The 16,241-nt window shown below is 41.1% G+C and overlaps 1 protein-coding gene across 2 annotated transcripts in view; it reads left to right on the forward strand.

The window, feature by feature from the left end:
* The window catches only part of xpot (exportin, tRNA (nuclear export receptor for tRNAs)), a 53,158-nt gene extending 39,881 nt beyond the window's left edge, over positions 1-13,277 (forward strand). For both annotated transcript variants that reach the window (XM_041216124.1, XM_041216125.1), the window contains exons 20-25: positions 869-985; positions 1,076-1,191; positions 4,024-4,071; positions 4,200-4,271; positions 10,719-10,775; positions 12,734-13,277. In XM_041216124.1, coding sequence (XP_041072058.1) covers positions 869-985; positions 1,076-1,191; positions 4,024-4,071; positions 4,200-4,271; positions 10,719-10,775; positions 12,734-12,760 — 437 coding nt within the window. In that variant the 3' untranslated portion in view covers positions 12,761-13,277. The remainder of the gene's footprint in view (positions 1-868; positions 986-1,075; positions 1,192-4,023; positions 4,072-4,199; positions 4,272-10,718; positions 10,776-12,733) is intronic.
* The last annotated feature ends 2,964 nt before the right edge of the window (positions 13,278-16,241 follow it).

Below are 16,241 nucleotides of genomic sequence, written 5' to 3' on the forward strand. Positions count from 1 at the left end.
CTCCTCTGCACCTCTACTTAATGCCTTCATGCCCTTCCTAAAGTGTGGTGCCCAGAATTGGGCACAATGCCAATGTTTCATAAAGGCTTACCATAATATCCTCACTTTATTACTGTATGCCTCTATTTATAAAGCCCAAGATTCTAAACACAAAAGCAAAATGCTGCAGTTGCTGGAAATCTGAAATTTTAAAAAAGTGCTAGAAATGCTCAGCAGGTCAGACAGCAACTGGAGAGACTAGTGGACCCAATGTGGAGAGAAGCAGAATTATTCTTTCAGGTTGAGATGACATTATATCAGAACAAAAATATTAACTCTGTTTCTCTCTACAGATGCTGCCTGACCTGCTTAGTATTTGCAGCATTTTTTTTGTTTTTGTTCCAGAATTCCATATACTTGCCCTGCCCACCCCCATTGATTTGTGTACATATATATACCCCTTGCTAAGAAGTGAAGGCTACAACGATGTATTCTGCTTCCTGTATACTGATTACTTGGAGGGCTTTTTCAGGTTTCAGTAACTAACCAATGATCAGATTTTAACAATGCCTTTCAGGACAGACCAGGGCCCCTGTGCAGCCAAATTACATCACTGGGGCTACAGTACAAACACCTTATGTACTTGTGAAAAGACACAAACAGTGCTGCACATTACTGATGAGTGTCCTCCCTACATACTAAGTGATGGACTAATCGCTTTAATCTCAGCAAATGAGGAGGCTACCGTTTAGCTTCAAGAATTTGCGTTCGCTAAATAAATAAATAGCTTTGCTTTAGAGTACCAGCCTACCCATTTGGCAAATTCTATCAATCTAATGACAGTCTGCATAATTATTTTTATAAAAGTGAAATTATTTTTTCCTTCCAGGTGTACAGAATGTAGAACACGTCCTGTTTACAGTCATTCAGGGAGCGGTAGAATTTCCAGATCCAATTGCCCAAAAGACTTGCTTTATCATACTTTCAAAATTAGTCGAACTTTGGGGTAAGAATCTCAATTTTCCTCACTTGACGAGAGTGGCCTAATTTTGTTTTTAACCAACTGCCTGATTTAACTGAATGTTGTTAATTCCAGGGGGTAAAGATGGTCTCTTAGGATTCGAAGACTTCATCTACAAACACATTGTCCCAGCTTGCTTTCTGGCGCCACTTAAACCAACTTTCGATTTAGCTGATGCTCAAACAGTTTTGGTATGTGCTGTATGATTTACTGAAGTTTTTCTTAAAACTCCCTCAGTTTCTCTAATACTGAACAAACTGAGGTTGAATTTGACACGTTAACATGCTAAATACTGATTCTCATTTGGTCAATTAATTTATTCTTTCATGGGATGTGGGCATCACTGGCAAGGCCAGCATTTGTTGCCCATCCCTAATTGAACTGAGTGGCTTGCTAGGGCATTTTAGAGGGCAATTAAGAGTCATTGCTGTGGGTCTGGAATCACATGTAGGCCAGAACAGGCAAGGATAGCAGGTTTCTATCCCTAAAGGGCATTTGTGAACTAGATGGAATTTTACAACAATTGCTGATGGCTAGACTAGCTTTATATTCCAGATTTATTAATTGAATTTTAATTCAATTCCACCTGCTGCCGTGATGGGATTTGAACCAGTGTCCCTAGAGTATTAGCCTGGGCCTCTGGATTACTAGTCCAGCAACATTACCACAATGCCACCATTTCCCCCAAGTTTATCCCATTTTAGAGCATACCTGAGTTGAATTAAAGTTCTTCATACGACAAGCTATAAAAGACTCAGTTGCAGTCACTGTTTATCCTTCGACCCATATCATGTTGCCTAGGCATAAAAGTTGTAGCCTAAGGAATAAAATGCTAAAGTTTGACTCTCTACAACCTCAGTTGCTGTCATCAGGGATTGTTGTGAGTCATATATAGTCCTCTCCACTTACACCATCCATACTAACATAGGAATTAGGAGCAGGAGTAGGACATTCGGCCCCTTGAGCCTGTTTCATGGCTGATCTGATGTGGCCTCAATTTCACATTCCATCTACTCCTGATACCTCCCTTGTTAGTCAAGAATCTATCTACCTCTGCCTTAAAAATATTCGAGCACCCTGTCTCTATTGCTCTCCAGGGAAGACAGTTCCAAAGACTGTCAATCCTCAGAGACAAAAAAATTCTTCTTATCTCTGTTTTAAATAGAAGATCCCTAGTTCTAGTTTCTCCCATAAGAGGAAACATCCAGCCTGTTAGATCCCCTCAGGATCTAATATGTTTCAATAAGGTCACCTCTCAATCTCCTAAACTCCAATGGACATATGACTAGCCTGTCCAACCTTTCCACAAGATATAACCCCTTTCTCCCAGGTATCAGTAAGTGAATCTTCTCTGAACTGCTTCTAAAGTATTTATATCCTTCCTTAAATAAGGAGACCAAAACTGTACACGGTACTCCAAAAAGGGATTCATAGACTTCTTAACTCAGAAAATGATTAGAAAGTTGGACATGCTATTATGCGGAATAGTTGGGGTGAATAGCATAGCTTCATTTAAAGAGAAGCTAGGTAAACACATAAAAGCGTTAGATGATGGGTAAGAGTAAGCTCCTGTGGAGCATAAACACCGGCATAGATCAGTTGGGTTGAATGGCCTGTTACTGTGCAATACAGTAGGAGTCAATGAAAAAGGTGCCATTTTTTCATTGATGGGATGTGGGTGTCATTGGCTAGGAGCCTGGAGCCTGCTCCACTATTCAATAAGATCAGGGGCTGATCTGTTTGTGTTTCAAGTTCTACATTCCCAACTACCCTCGATAACCTTTGATTCCCTTGCCTAACAAGAATCTATCTACCACTGCCTTAAAATATTCAGTCACACACACACACACACACACACACACACACACACACACACACACACACACACACACAGAAAATTGCTCCTCATCTGTCCTATAAGGGCGACGCCTAATTTTAAAACAGTGCTCCCTAGTTCTGGACTCACCCACAAGAGGAGACATCCTTTCCACTTCCACCTTGTCAAGACCATTCGGGACCTTTTGTACTTCAATCAAGTCACCCCTCACTCTTCTAAACTCCAGCCTGTCCAACCTATCCTAATAATATAACCCGCTCATTCCAGGTATCAATCTAGCAAACCTCCTCTGAACCGTGGAATGGTGATATAGTTCTAAATCAGGATGGTGTGTGACTTGGAGAGAAACTTGCAGGTGGTGGTGAGCCTGCTGCCCTTGTCCCTCTAGGGGGTAGAGGTTGGGGATTTGGAAAGTGCTGTTGTAGGACCTTTTTGGCGAGTTGCTACAGTGCATCTTGTAAGTGGTACACACCACAGCCAAGGTGCACAGTTGATGGAAGAAGTGAATGTTTAAGGCAGGGGATAACTTAATTAATCATGCTGATATTTCTGGCAGCTTAGTAAATTTTTTAGCCTGTACTAACTGATTTTTAAAAAGGTTGGCTGCTCTCAGGCAAAGTTTGGTCTTAAGCAGCTTCACTGAGCTGTTCCCACCTCACTGAAGTTCAGTTACCTTAGTGGTGGAATTCAGGATGCAATTGCTAACAATTAGAGGCAGTTGCTAAGTGAAAAAACAAAAACAGAATTACCTGGAAAAACTCAGCAGGTCTGGCAGCCTCGGCAGAGAAGAAAAGAGCTGAAGTTTCGAGTCCTCATGACCCTTCACTGACCCTTCTCTGTTGAAGGGTCATGAGGACTCGAAACGTCAACTCTTTTCTTCTCTGCCGATGCTGCCAGACCTGCTGAGTTTTTCCAGGTAATTCTGTTTTTGTTTTGGATTTCCAGCATCCGCAGTTTTTTTGTTTTTATCAGTTGCTAAGTGAGGTTTCCTGTGTTTTTTAAAAATATATTGGTCATTCATCTCTTTGGTTTTACCATCCGCAGTGTTTAGCCGCCAAATCGTAGTCACACCAACGTGCTCACTACAAACGGTGAAGACTGAATGTGGCAGATTATGAAACTACATTTGTCCATTTTGTCAACTCTTTGCTTAAGGATAGTTAAAAGTATTTTTGTCTCTCAACAGGCTTTATCAGAGTGTGCAGTAACATTGAAAACAATTCATCTCAAAAGGGTAATAACCTTTCATTCTAGTATCTGCAATCTATGATGGATTTTTTTTTTTTTAAAAATGCTTGAGTCATGGTTTCAAAGCAGAATGAATGTAACTCCAGTCTTTGTGTTGTTCACCATGTATTTTAGGGACCTGAATTCGTTCAATATCTTCAGCAAGATTACCTGCAGTCATTGCAGGTAGCCCCAGAAATAATCCAGGTAAGTGAGAGTTTGGGTTTAGGTACTTTGAATTTGTAGCATATTTGGAACTCTTTTTTTTTTTGTTTGGATTACCATAAGCATTTTGGAGCTAAACTTTTTAAAGGGGCCATAACTTCAAAAATGATCGACAGTTGTGACCATTTGCAATGAACAGTTCACAGAATTGGGATGCTGCGACTTGCTCCCTCTTGAGGGAAAATTGCGCAACACATCAGGAAAGCTCAGCCTTTCAGTACTGAATTATACAGAAATGTGAACCTCCCCGTGCGAGAAAGTGTGCACAAGATTCCAAAATTGCCCTCCCCCTGCAGAATTTAAGTTCTCTATTTTCTTACAACAAACTTTCCTCTCCAAACCATCTCCTCACCACCCCCCCCCCCCACCCCGTTCTTTCTATATTACTGCGTCAAAGATCAGTCTTTTTCCCGTCTCCAATTTAACTGATGTGGGACCAAGTTAAATTGGGCTTGTGCATAAGCATTCACCAATAGAAAGAATTAACAATAGCTCCATAGGCTGGATAAACTGAGCCTAATGAGCTATAATTTAGGTATCCTAGCTTTATGTAGATGTGTCACATAGCCTTGCATAGTATTTACAGCACAAAAACAGGCCATTTGGCCCAAATGGTCCATACAAGTGTTTATAATTTACGCATGTCGCCTCCCACTCTTCTTCAGTTCACCCCCTCAACATATCCTGTTGCTTCTTTCTCCCTCATGTGCATATCGAGCTTCACCTTAAATGCATCCATGCAATTTGCCTAAACTAATCCTTGTGGTAGAACTCCAAATCGTAACCAGTCTTTGGATAAAGAATTTTCCCTTGAATTCCTCATTGGATTTGCTAGTGACTAGTATTTATGGCTCCTAGTTCTAGTTTTACCCTCCCCACCCTCTGCCATATGGAATCATCATACCTACATTTACCCTATCAAAACCTTTCATAAGTCTTAAAAACCTCTATCAGGTTACCTCTCGGTCATCTCTTCTGTGGAGATAAGAATCCCAGTCTGTTATGATGAGTATAACTTCAGTTCTGGTATTATTCTGGGTAATTTTTTTGTTTTGGTTTGCACATTCTCCAGTGTCCTTTCTATAATAAGGTGGCCAGAACATTTCATATTACTGTCTGTGGTCCAACAGTGCAGGTTATTTAGGAGCTGGTGTAGAGAACCGTCCTCTGAGTCTGCAACTGAATACAAAACAAAAAAACTTTTTGTTTATTCCTCTTTGCCCTTGCCCATCTCTTTCACCCCATCTCCCCCCCCCCCCCACCCCCCTGTCCTCTCCAACAACCCTAACCCCTGGGTTCTGCATAACCCCTTTTATTTAACTTCAAGATTGTAAAATGAAATGCTGAGTACAAATGTTTCCATGTGAGCATGGTTGTCAAGCAGTGAATGGGGTTTGCTTGTTTGCATCCCACACCCTACCTGTGGTGTGATTAACAGAGCCTGGTCATCAACAGCCTAATACTGAAACTGTGGAACAATGGATAATATATTGAAGCCACTGGACAGCAGAAAGAGAAATACTCGGTAGCTCGGGCAGCATCTGTTGAGAAGACAGAATGAACATCCATACACATATATACACACACACACACACACACACACACACACACACACACACACACACACACACACACACACACACACACACACACACTCAATAAGATCATGGCTGATCTGACTGTAAGAGGAAACATCTTTTTCACATCGACCCTGTCAAGACCCTTCAGGATCTTAAAGGTTTCAAACAAGTTGCCTCTTGCTCTTCTAAGCTCTGTTGGGTACAAGCCTACCCTGCCCAATCTTTTTTCATAGGATAGCCTGTCCATTCCTGATAGCTTAGTAAACCATTGCTGAACTGCTTCTAATGCATTTACACATTTCCTTAAGTAAGGAGACCAGCACTGTAGACAATATTCCAAATCTGGTCTCACCAGTGTCCTGTACAACTGAAGCATAACCTCCCTATTTTTGTATTCAATTACCCTTACAATAAACGATAACATTCTATTAGCTTTCCTGATTACTTGCTGCACCTGCATACTAGCCTTTTGCGATTCATGCATTAGGACACTTGGATCCCTCTGAACCTCAGAGCTCTGCAATTTCTTACCATTTAGATAATATGCTTTTTTATTCATCCTGCCAAAATGGACAATTTCACATTTGCCCACACACTTAACCTATCTGTGTCCCCTTGCAGCCTCCTTATGTCCTCTTCAAAATTTATTTTTCTACCTACCTTTGTATCATCAGCAAATTTATCAACCATACTTTCAACCCCTTCATCCAACTCATTTGTATAAATTGTAAAAAGTTGAGAGCCCAGCACTGATTCCTGTTGCACACCACCAGTTACATCTTACCAACCAGAAAAAGACCCATTTATAACTACCCTCTGCTTCCTGTTAGCTAGCCAATCTGCTATCCATGTCAGTGTTATCCGCTACACCTTGAGCTTTTACTTTCCGCAATAACCTTTAATGTGGCACCTTATCAAATGCCTTCTGCAGACCTAAGTACAGTATATCCACCAGTTCCCCTTTATCCAGAAGTTGATGTTTCAGTTCTTAGACCCTTCCTCGGTGCTAGAATGTATTGCAGATGGATACCATTTTTAAAAGGACGGGAAGCAAACACCATACACATACAGGAAAATAAATATAATCTGTGAAGTGCTTAGGTGGAAAACAGAACATTGCTAAATGAGAAAAAGAGGCATGGAGCGTGTGAATACTGTAGATTGCGGCGTATAAGTCCACCTGGCGTATAGGTAATCCCAGTTTTTCAGCACCAAAAATCAAGTCTTTGCATATATTCGGCATGTAAGTCGACCCCCACTCCCCTCCCATTTTTGGCTACTAAATGCCATGCTTGCATTCGTAGTCAGCTTCAATTTTTCACCCCAGAAATGCATGGGATTTAAGCCAGTGCATGGGATCAAGCGGGCAATACAGGCTGTGTTGCAAAGAAGATGCGCAGAAGTTTAAGACATGCCTATACAGAGCAGACCACGTACAGCATGGCGAGTGACGAACAGAAACAAGTCCTCTGGTTTTAAAAAAAAGTGAAGTATGAAGCTGCTTTCAAGCTAAAAGCCGTAACGTTTTCTACCACAGCCATGGCTTGATCTTGGGATATATGTATCAGAATGGGTCCTCGAAAATCATCTGGTTATGTCGTCATCAGAAATGCAATGCATATATATGCACTTAAGTGGGCCAAATCAAACCCAGAGCCCAGCAAAAACTTCAGACTGACACCTAGTTGATGTAGCTGCTTTATGGAACGAAACAGTTTAGTGTTGCGACAGAAGACCAAGGTCGCTCAGTGAATACGAATAGATCTCGGTGCCAAAATTACATTCCCAGCAGTTCATCAGACAGAAGCAAAAACACGAGTGCCCATTAAGTCACATCGGCAACATGGATGAAACACCCATGAATTTCAATATGGCCAGCAGCCACACTGTGAAGTGGTATGATCCGAGAACAGTGAAAACCACAGGACGTGAGGAGACATTCATGGTGGTAATAGCCTGCATGGCCGATGGAGTGAAATTAAATCCTATTGTAATTTTCAAACATAAAACCATGTTGAACGTCAGGTATCCTGCAGGAGTTTTTGTGCACATCCATGATAATGGCTGGATGGGTGACAATGGGGTGAAGTTATAAGATAAGAAAGAGGAAAAGGAGGTGGCCATTTGGCCCCTTGAGGTTGCTCCACCAGTCAATAGATCTGATTGTGGCCATAACTACTTTCTTGCATGTCCCTCATGAGCTTCGATTCCCTTGTCGATCAGATATCTGAATACTGTTATGGCACAGTGGATGTTAAATGCCGAGAGGGAAACTTGAAACAGCTGCCACAACTGTTATGCAATTTGTAGTTTATTTCGAGATGCGTGCCTTGAATTCAATAGTAATAAGTCCACCAAGTCTTAGGTTTTTTGCAAAACTATATTAAACATTTATTAATAGAAGAAAACGTTTTAAGCACATACGTCTACAAATTACTGCTATAGTAACGCCTAAATCACCTATTTAATCTGACTCCCAATTACACCTCCATTAAGGCAACAGTAAAACCCAAGTAAATTTCAACAGACCCAGGCAAAGCACACAGTACCCTGGACAGTGATATTCACAGTGAGTTTTCTTAGCTTTGGTTCCTGTAGACAGCAACTTGATGCATGTAGGCTGGAGGCTTTTCAAACTTGTTAGATCTTAGAATTCCTTCTTCCTTACACATAACCTCATCTCCTTTATACACATTTCTCCCTTTTTAATGTAAATTCCATTGTTCTAATATGCCTTTGCAACTTTTCTCAAAATATAAATCTTTCATAGTACTCGTCAATAATCTTTGGGGAAAATAAACATAGTTTTTCTTACCACCTTATGGCTAGGTGTAACATATCATCTCTTTGAAATTCAGACTACTCTGGTTTATCTAAAGATGCAAATGTTCCTCACATCTCTCACTCTAAAACTTCAACCATGTTTACGTATTTAGCATTTCAAACCTGGCTTCCCTTCTTATAATCAAAAGCTCCATACTAGCTATCTTCAATTCAGTTAAATCCCCCACACACATCCTCACTGAAACTAATCCAAACCCCACTATTAACCTACCTTTACAATAAATCACTATTATGAAAATTATATTTTCATGACAATACATTCAAGGCTGAGTCAGACAATGACCCAGCCTCCACTGCTATCTGTGGAAGAGCATTCCAAAGATTAACAACCCTGAGAGAAGAATCTCCATCTTAAATGGGAGACCTCTTATTTTGGAACTGTACCCCCTAGTTCTAGATTCTCCTTTGAGGGGAAACATCCTCTCAGCATCCACTCAGTCAAACCCCCTCAGAATCTTTTATGTTTCAATAAGAGCATTTTTCATTCTTCTAAACTCCAGTAAGTATAGGCACAACTAGCTCAACCTTTCCTCATAAGAGAACCCCTTCGTCCCAAGAATCAGCCAAGCATACTTTCTCCAAACTGCTTCCAAAGTAACGATATCCTTCCTTAAGTAAGGGGACCAAAACTGTACACAGTAATCCAGGTGCAATTTCGCCAATGCCCTGTACAACTGTAGCAGGACTTTTTTAAAAATATTTTTTATACTCTATCCCCCTTGTAATAAAGGCAGTTTTAAAACATTCCGTTTGCATAGATGATGGACAAGCTTTGGGGAGTCAGCTGGTGAGTTACTCACATCAGAATTCCCAGCTACTGACCTGTTGTTGCAGTTGTGGATCGATATGTATGGAAAAAGCCTACGTAAAGAATGCAGCTTATTAGCATGGGACATGTTCAGATCAGGAGGTGACTGAGAAGAAACAACACCTACATTACAGTTATACTGTAGGATCTAATGTTCATAGTTCAAGCTTTGGACTGTGCCTCAACAAGCCATTCAAGGATCATTTTCACACCGAATGGAATAGGTCGATGGCTGACAGAGAAGAAAGCCTTCTCAAAGAGTGGAGATGTGTGCGCTGGCCCACTTGGTGTTTTGTGTGGTTTCATTATCAAATCGTGAGATGCTATTAGTGCATAAAATGTCATCAGATCATTCAAAAAATGTCCAATTCAGTGGATGGAGAAGATGATTTGTTGTGGAGGGAAATACCAGTATATCCATCTCCCACATTGCCAGTACCTGCTTCTAAAGCAAAATTAGGAGCTGCAGTTTAAGATCTGAAGTAGTTGGTCACTATTAATGCAGTGGGCTGCAAAGTGCTTCAGGTCTGTTCGATGAGCTTATGATCTTCATTGGTAACTGTGTAGAAGGCCAAAGACATGAGGTCAGAGTGGGTCTGAGAATGGAAATGGGAGCTGACTGAGAGAACTGTAGACATCAGAGACATTCAGCAAAGTGATTACCCAGTTGTTTTTGATTTTCCCCAATGTAAAGGAGATCTGAGAGCAGTGACTACGAAGTATATTAGGTTGGAGGAAGTACCCCTGCCTCACATGGGTGTGTGGGGCCTTCTACAGTGATGTGAAAGGAGGTACATTGGCTGGGGTTTCCCCTTCCCCTTTCCCTGTTCTGTCAATTGCGTGATGTCTATCCATAACATCATCCAATCCTGCATGATGTGACCCAGTACCTGGAGTGTATCAATAATGAGCTTTGGTATGTGAATAAACCAATTTGAGCCACATCAAGCTGGGGTTGGAACACTTCCTGGCCAAAGTAACGTAAACCAGAGACAAGTATCCCATCCTTCACTCCTTGACACCTGTTGGGATTGGCTGCAACAGAAATATCTGAATGCATAAAAGATGTCTGTGTGCACACCCTCTTACAAAAACACTTTTTTACCTTCATCAAAAAGCCTTTCTCTTATAATCTGCTAAAGCTGAACTGAGAAGGAAATCTTCCAATTGTTTATTCTTGTATATTTGTATTTACAGGAGTTCTGTCAAGCGCTTCAGCAAGCTGATGGAAAAATCTTTAAAAATTATCTTAAGGTAGGTTAACGTGGACAAAGGGGTTCTCTAAATATAGAAATGGGGTAATCTATTGTTATGATCTTTCAACATTTCAGTAGATTTTTAGCAATACCAGATTTGTTAGTCATGAACATTGGTATGGGTGAAATTACTCTCCTTCATCTGAAACTTTTCACTGGTAGTGTCATGTGCTTGTTGTAGAGCTTTATAAACCTGTTACTCTGTACATACAGCTCCATGGACAACCCTTTATGTAAGCCTTGGTGCTAGTTGTATGTTTGGTTATGGATGGCATCACATTTGAGTATGTGTGGCCTTTTGACAGGGATACTAAACACAAGTAGGAACATGGGCTGAATTTCTTCTCCTTAGGTCAAAAAGGCTAGTTGGGAGCACTTCCCCTTTCATTCATCTGACTAACGATAATCAAACTCTGCAGACTTTGTGGCTCGCTTACATGGCGTTTTTACAAAATGGGCCTTGGATAATGTGTTGCAATGCCCAGTAACTAAAATGAGCTAAGCATGCAGCTCTCTCCTCCATGTAAACGTGATGTGTCACTTGCAGTGGCTTCTCTTCCTGTTCCTGCACTGTTACCTCTGCTGTCTCCCAAGGATCTATCCTTGGCTCCCTCTTATTTCTCAACTGCATACTGCCCCTTCAGCAACATTATCCAGGAGCATAGCATTAGTTTTCATATGTATGCTGATAATATCCAGCTTTACCTCGCCACCGTCTCTCTCAATGACTCCACTGTTGCTAAATTGTAAGACTGCTCATTCGATATTCAGTACTGAATGAAAAGAAATTTCCTCCAATGAAATATTGGGTTGACTGAAATCGCTGCTTTTGGATCCCGCAACAAGCAGTCTTTCCTAACAGCTGACTCCAATCCTCTCACTGGCAACAGTCTGTGATTAAGCTAGTCTGTTCACAACCTTGGCTGTCACATTCAAACCTGAGATGAGTTTCCAACCTCATGTTTGTGCCATTACTAAGACTGCCTAATTCTACCTCCCTAACTTCACTCGCCTCAGCTCGTCTAATGCTGAAACACTCTTTCCTGTCTTTGTTACTCCAGACTCGATTATTTCAATGCTCTCCTGGCTGGTTTCTCATTCTAGCCTCTAAACTTGAGTTCATCCAAAAACTCTTAACTCGCACCTAGCTGCATTCCCTTACTACCCCTGTGCTCTCAGACATACATTGGCAAGCACCGTCTTTTATTTTAAAGTCCTCATCCTTGTTACCAGACCCCTCCGGCTCACCCCTCCCTTTCTCTGTTATCTCCTCCAGTCCCATAACCCTTCTAAATTTCTGCACTCTTCTCTAATTCTGGACTCTTGTGCATCCCCGATTTTAATTGCTCCACCATTGGTGGCTGTGCCTTCAGTTGCCTAGGCCCTTAGCCATGTAATACACTTTTTCTATAGCTCTCCATCTCTCTACCCCTCTCTTCTCCTTTAAGACATTAAAGCCTACCTCTTTGACCATGCTTTTGATCATCTGACTTAATGCCTATGTGATCTGGTGTCATACGTTGTTTTATAATGCTCTTGTGAAGCAACTTGGGACATCTTATTACATTAAAGATGCTGTATAAATATGTTGTTGAGTCCTCCACTTGAACCTGTCCTGGAACAGATAGTACCCTGAGTTGTTTGTGGTATTTGTGCTGGAGCAAATCTGTGAAGGGAGTAGAGTTCAAGAAACCAGGTGTAGATTGTCCTCTGGAGTTGCAGCCACAGTGATATGCACCTGTACCAAATAATGGATGACAATGGAGATTTCCCAAGCTTGCTTTCTAAAGATTTATAAATGTCAAACAAAATAAGCATGCAATTGTCCTTGTATTGTGTCAAACTCTGTGGTGAAAGCAGCACAGCATTATAAATTAATGGGCATTGACATTCCAAAATATATCTCTCAAAAGCCCTTAAAATAGCAGACTAACTTTTTTCCCCCCCCTCTTGCAGGTATTCTTTCAGCGGGCAAAGCCTTGAGAATGGATCTAAAGACCCTTTTAGCATTTCAGGAGTCTACATTTCATTTCACTTATGCAGATCGTCCTTGGTAAGGTTGCAAAACCTTGTGCGGTTCCAAAGAGGCTTTCTGTGTTTTGTGTAGGCTGCCTATTTTAGCTCATTTTTATTTAAATAACATTGAAGTAATTTGTTAACCGATTACTTATTTTGTCTTATTAGACTGTTTATTGCAAAGGTGGCGGTGCTTTGCCCAAGCACTGTCATTCCTGTATAATAAACTTCAAATTACGTGCTGTGGTATGAATGCAGCATTTGAATTACATATTATTTTAGCCTTTCTTGGACAAAAATGTATTCAAATGAGCAGAGTTCATTGTAAAATATGGAATTTTTCTTGTTAATAGTGGTTGGCCATCACATTATATGTAAATTTTTATGGCTTGATGAGAAAACATTGTCCTAGGTGTCTAATAAGCTAAACATGAATTTCAGTCCCAGGCATATAATGACATAAAATAAATTTCAGTCAGACGACTTTGCAAGTGTTTTATTGCTTTTTGGAAATCCAATATAAGTGTTTGTCTTTCATGTTGTTTGCCTCTTATCCTTTACTCAAAGCAACAATTTGAACTATTATCCCCTGCTTTCATCCAGTGTGAACATGTCTTCCCTGTATAATGCCCTGATCTTTCTGTATCTGAGCATGTAAAGAAAGATACGGTAGCAAATTGCTTTGCCGTTTAGCTTCTGAGCATTTCAAAGTTTGAGTAGACTTGCAAAAATATAAACCTGTTGAGCTCTTGAATCTCCATCCTGAGTAGTGGTGGCTTAAAAACACTAATGCGAACCTTGAACTAAGGACTGCCCATACATTTTCTTCATTTGCCACTGAGGAGAATCCTGACGTTGAGGAACTCCAGTGACTAAAAGAGGTTTATTATTTACGAGTCATGTATAAAAATGTTAAACCAAGCTTTTGTGGTCACTGAACAATCCTGGGCTCTGTCACAGCTTTGAATTTGTGGTACTCTGTATTTCTTGAAAACCAATGCCTTGCTCCCTGAACATAATTTGCTCTTTGCCCACTTAATATATTACAGGATGACTTGTATATTACATCTTTCCTGTAGAAAAACGTCTCAAATGTGGGTGCGACACAAGTGGATCCCAAGCCCAAAGAAGGAGATAGTAGGAAGGATTAGAGAGTTTCCTCCAGTTAAGCATTAGGAAGACCAGTGTTCCAGTGGAGCCAGACTGTTCACAAATTGTGCCCTATTAAACTGTGCCGAAATTACAACTCTGTAGTCTCTCCTTCACAAACACAACCTACCTCCACTTTAATGCACCAAGCCTCCTATGGTAGCAACTTCCAAACCAGTGACTAGCTAGAAGGACAAGGACAGCAGACTTATGGGATCACCTGGAAGTTCCCCTCTAAGTCACACACCATCCTGACTTGGAAATATATCATCATTCCTTCGCTGTCACTGGGTGAAAATCCTGAAACTCCCTTCCTAACAGCACCGTGGGTGTACCTTCACCACAGACTGCAGCGGTTTGAGAAGTTGGCTCACCACCACCTTCAAGGGCAATTTGTGGTGGGCAATAAATGCTGGCCACAGTGATGCCCACACCCTGTGAGGAAATTTAAATTAATGTCACCTGCCTGTGTTAGCCTGTCTACTGCTGAAACCTACAGACTATTCTGGTGCCATCCTTTATGCTCCATAAACCCTTTGAAATGTGCATTTCCAATTTTCAATGATAAGGAGCAAAAGTATAGATTTACACTTTTTTACTAAACATTTTTACTCTTACAAGGCATTGTGCTGACTTTTCAGTTTATCCTTAATGTGTATGACAATTCTGGTTTTCTTTGCAGTTTGACCTCACTTGATGCTCCTTACTGGGTCAATAACAGCATTTCCTTCCCCATACCAGCCACTGAGCATTGTTCATTTGGACCAAGTTGTTCTTTATTTCTCTTCCTCATGTAAGAACCCTATTTTCCTTCGGCCTTGTGCCGATTCAACTCTAGCTTCTTACTACTTGACGTTCTGTTGCTCAGGTTTTGTATCCTACTTTTTGGATTTAGCAGTGATGGCTGACTTCATGGCTTTCCACAAATTTGCACTATGTTTTCCTTGTGCGTTTAAAATCGTGGCAGGGTGTGATAGGGTAGGCACAGAGATGTTTCCACTTTGGGGTGTCTAAAATTAGCTATTAAATATAAAATGATCAATAAAACCAATAGGGAATTCAGGAGAAACTTCTTTACCCAGATTCATGAGAATGTGGAGCTTGCCAGTGTACGGGCATAGCCTTGTAGGGGCAAGCTAGATAAGTACATGAAGAGAAGATAATAGTTTGTTATGCAGGTGGGGGGGAGATCGGGCTCATGCAGGGCACAAATACCAGCATGGACCAGTTGGGCTGAATGGCCCATTTGTGCTGGCATTCCAGTTTCAAATGGGTTGTACTGCACCAGATTCCTTTAAACGTGCATTCTTAAGCATCTTTGGTATTCCCTTATTGCAAAAAGAAACATTTTCCCAGAATAACTCCAATTTTATTCATCGTGGTATACTGTAGCTTGGCAACATGTGTGAAACTAGGACATGTACCCATAAAGCAGGATATCTCGAGATTTGGAGTTGCGGGGGATGGGAGGGCAGGTGTGATGTGGATGATAAAAGTAGGGGAACATTGTGGATAAATTAACATCTAGGGTTCTAGGGCTTTGGGTTTGAATGTCTGCAGCAACTTATCAGATCAAGGGGTGTGCAGATTCACGGAAACACAATTTAGATATTACTTGCATTGGCTAATATCCCTGTGACTAGAAAGTAGATGGGACTTGGGGTTGTACCTCATGGCCGCTGTCATCTGGAACTTATTTTTGATCACCTTATGTGGTCGGCTGACAGTTTTTCAGACTCTTTTGCCCCCTGTTATTTGACCTCGTCCTCTTCCCCCAGGTACCATACTCTTGAGGGCACTGGCAACCCATGGGCTTCCATTGGATTGGTCCATGATTATGGTTTGCCTTTTCATTCTGCACCAGGAAACTCTCCCACTCTTTCAACATGCCTGATGGCAGGCGGTAAGGATTTACAGGCTGATGGTCAGACCTTTTGGCCACATTATGAACGCACTTTCTGTGGTCATCAAGTCCCCAGAGTGGGACTTGAACCCAGAGCTTCTGGCCCAGCGGTAAGGACACAACCAATGTGCCACAGACTTTTTTTTAAAAATCCAGCTTTCTCTTTGCCTCTTCCAGAAGATTACATATGTGAAGTGTGAAGGAACACTTCAGAGTTGTGATACTATGTGCCTTGAACAGGTTCAATGAGCCAAATGTTTTTTTTTTTGTGAATGTTCAACTTAAATGGGGGAAAAGAAACGGAAATGCAACAAGCCAGTCAGAATCTGTAGAAAGAACAGAATCTCGGTGTTTTAGGTGTTTTCTGTGGTTCAGTAAAACGGCACACTTGCTTCA

This window comes from Carcharodon carcharias, chromosome 21 (assembly GCF_017639515.1).
Source record: "Carcharodon carcharias isolate sCarCar2 chromosome 21, sCarCar2.pri, whole genome shotgun sequence".
Lineage (NCBI taxonomy): Eukaryota > Metazoa > Chordata > Chondrichthyes > Lamniformes > Lamnidae > Carcharodon > Carcharodon carcharias.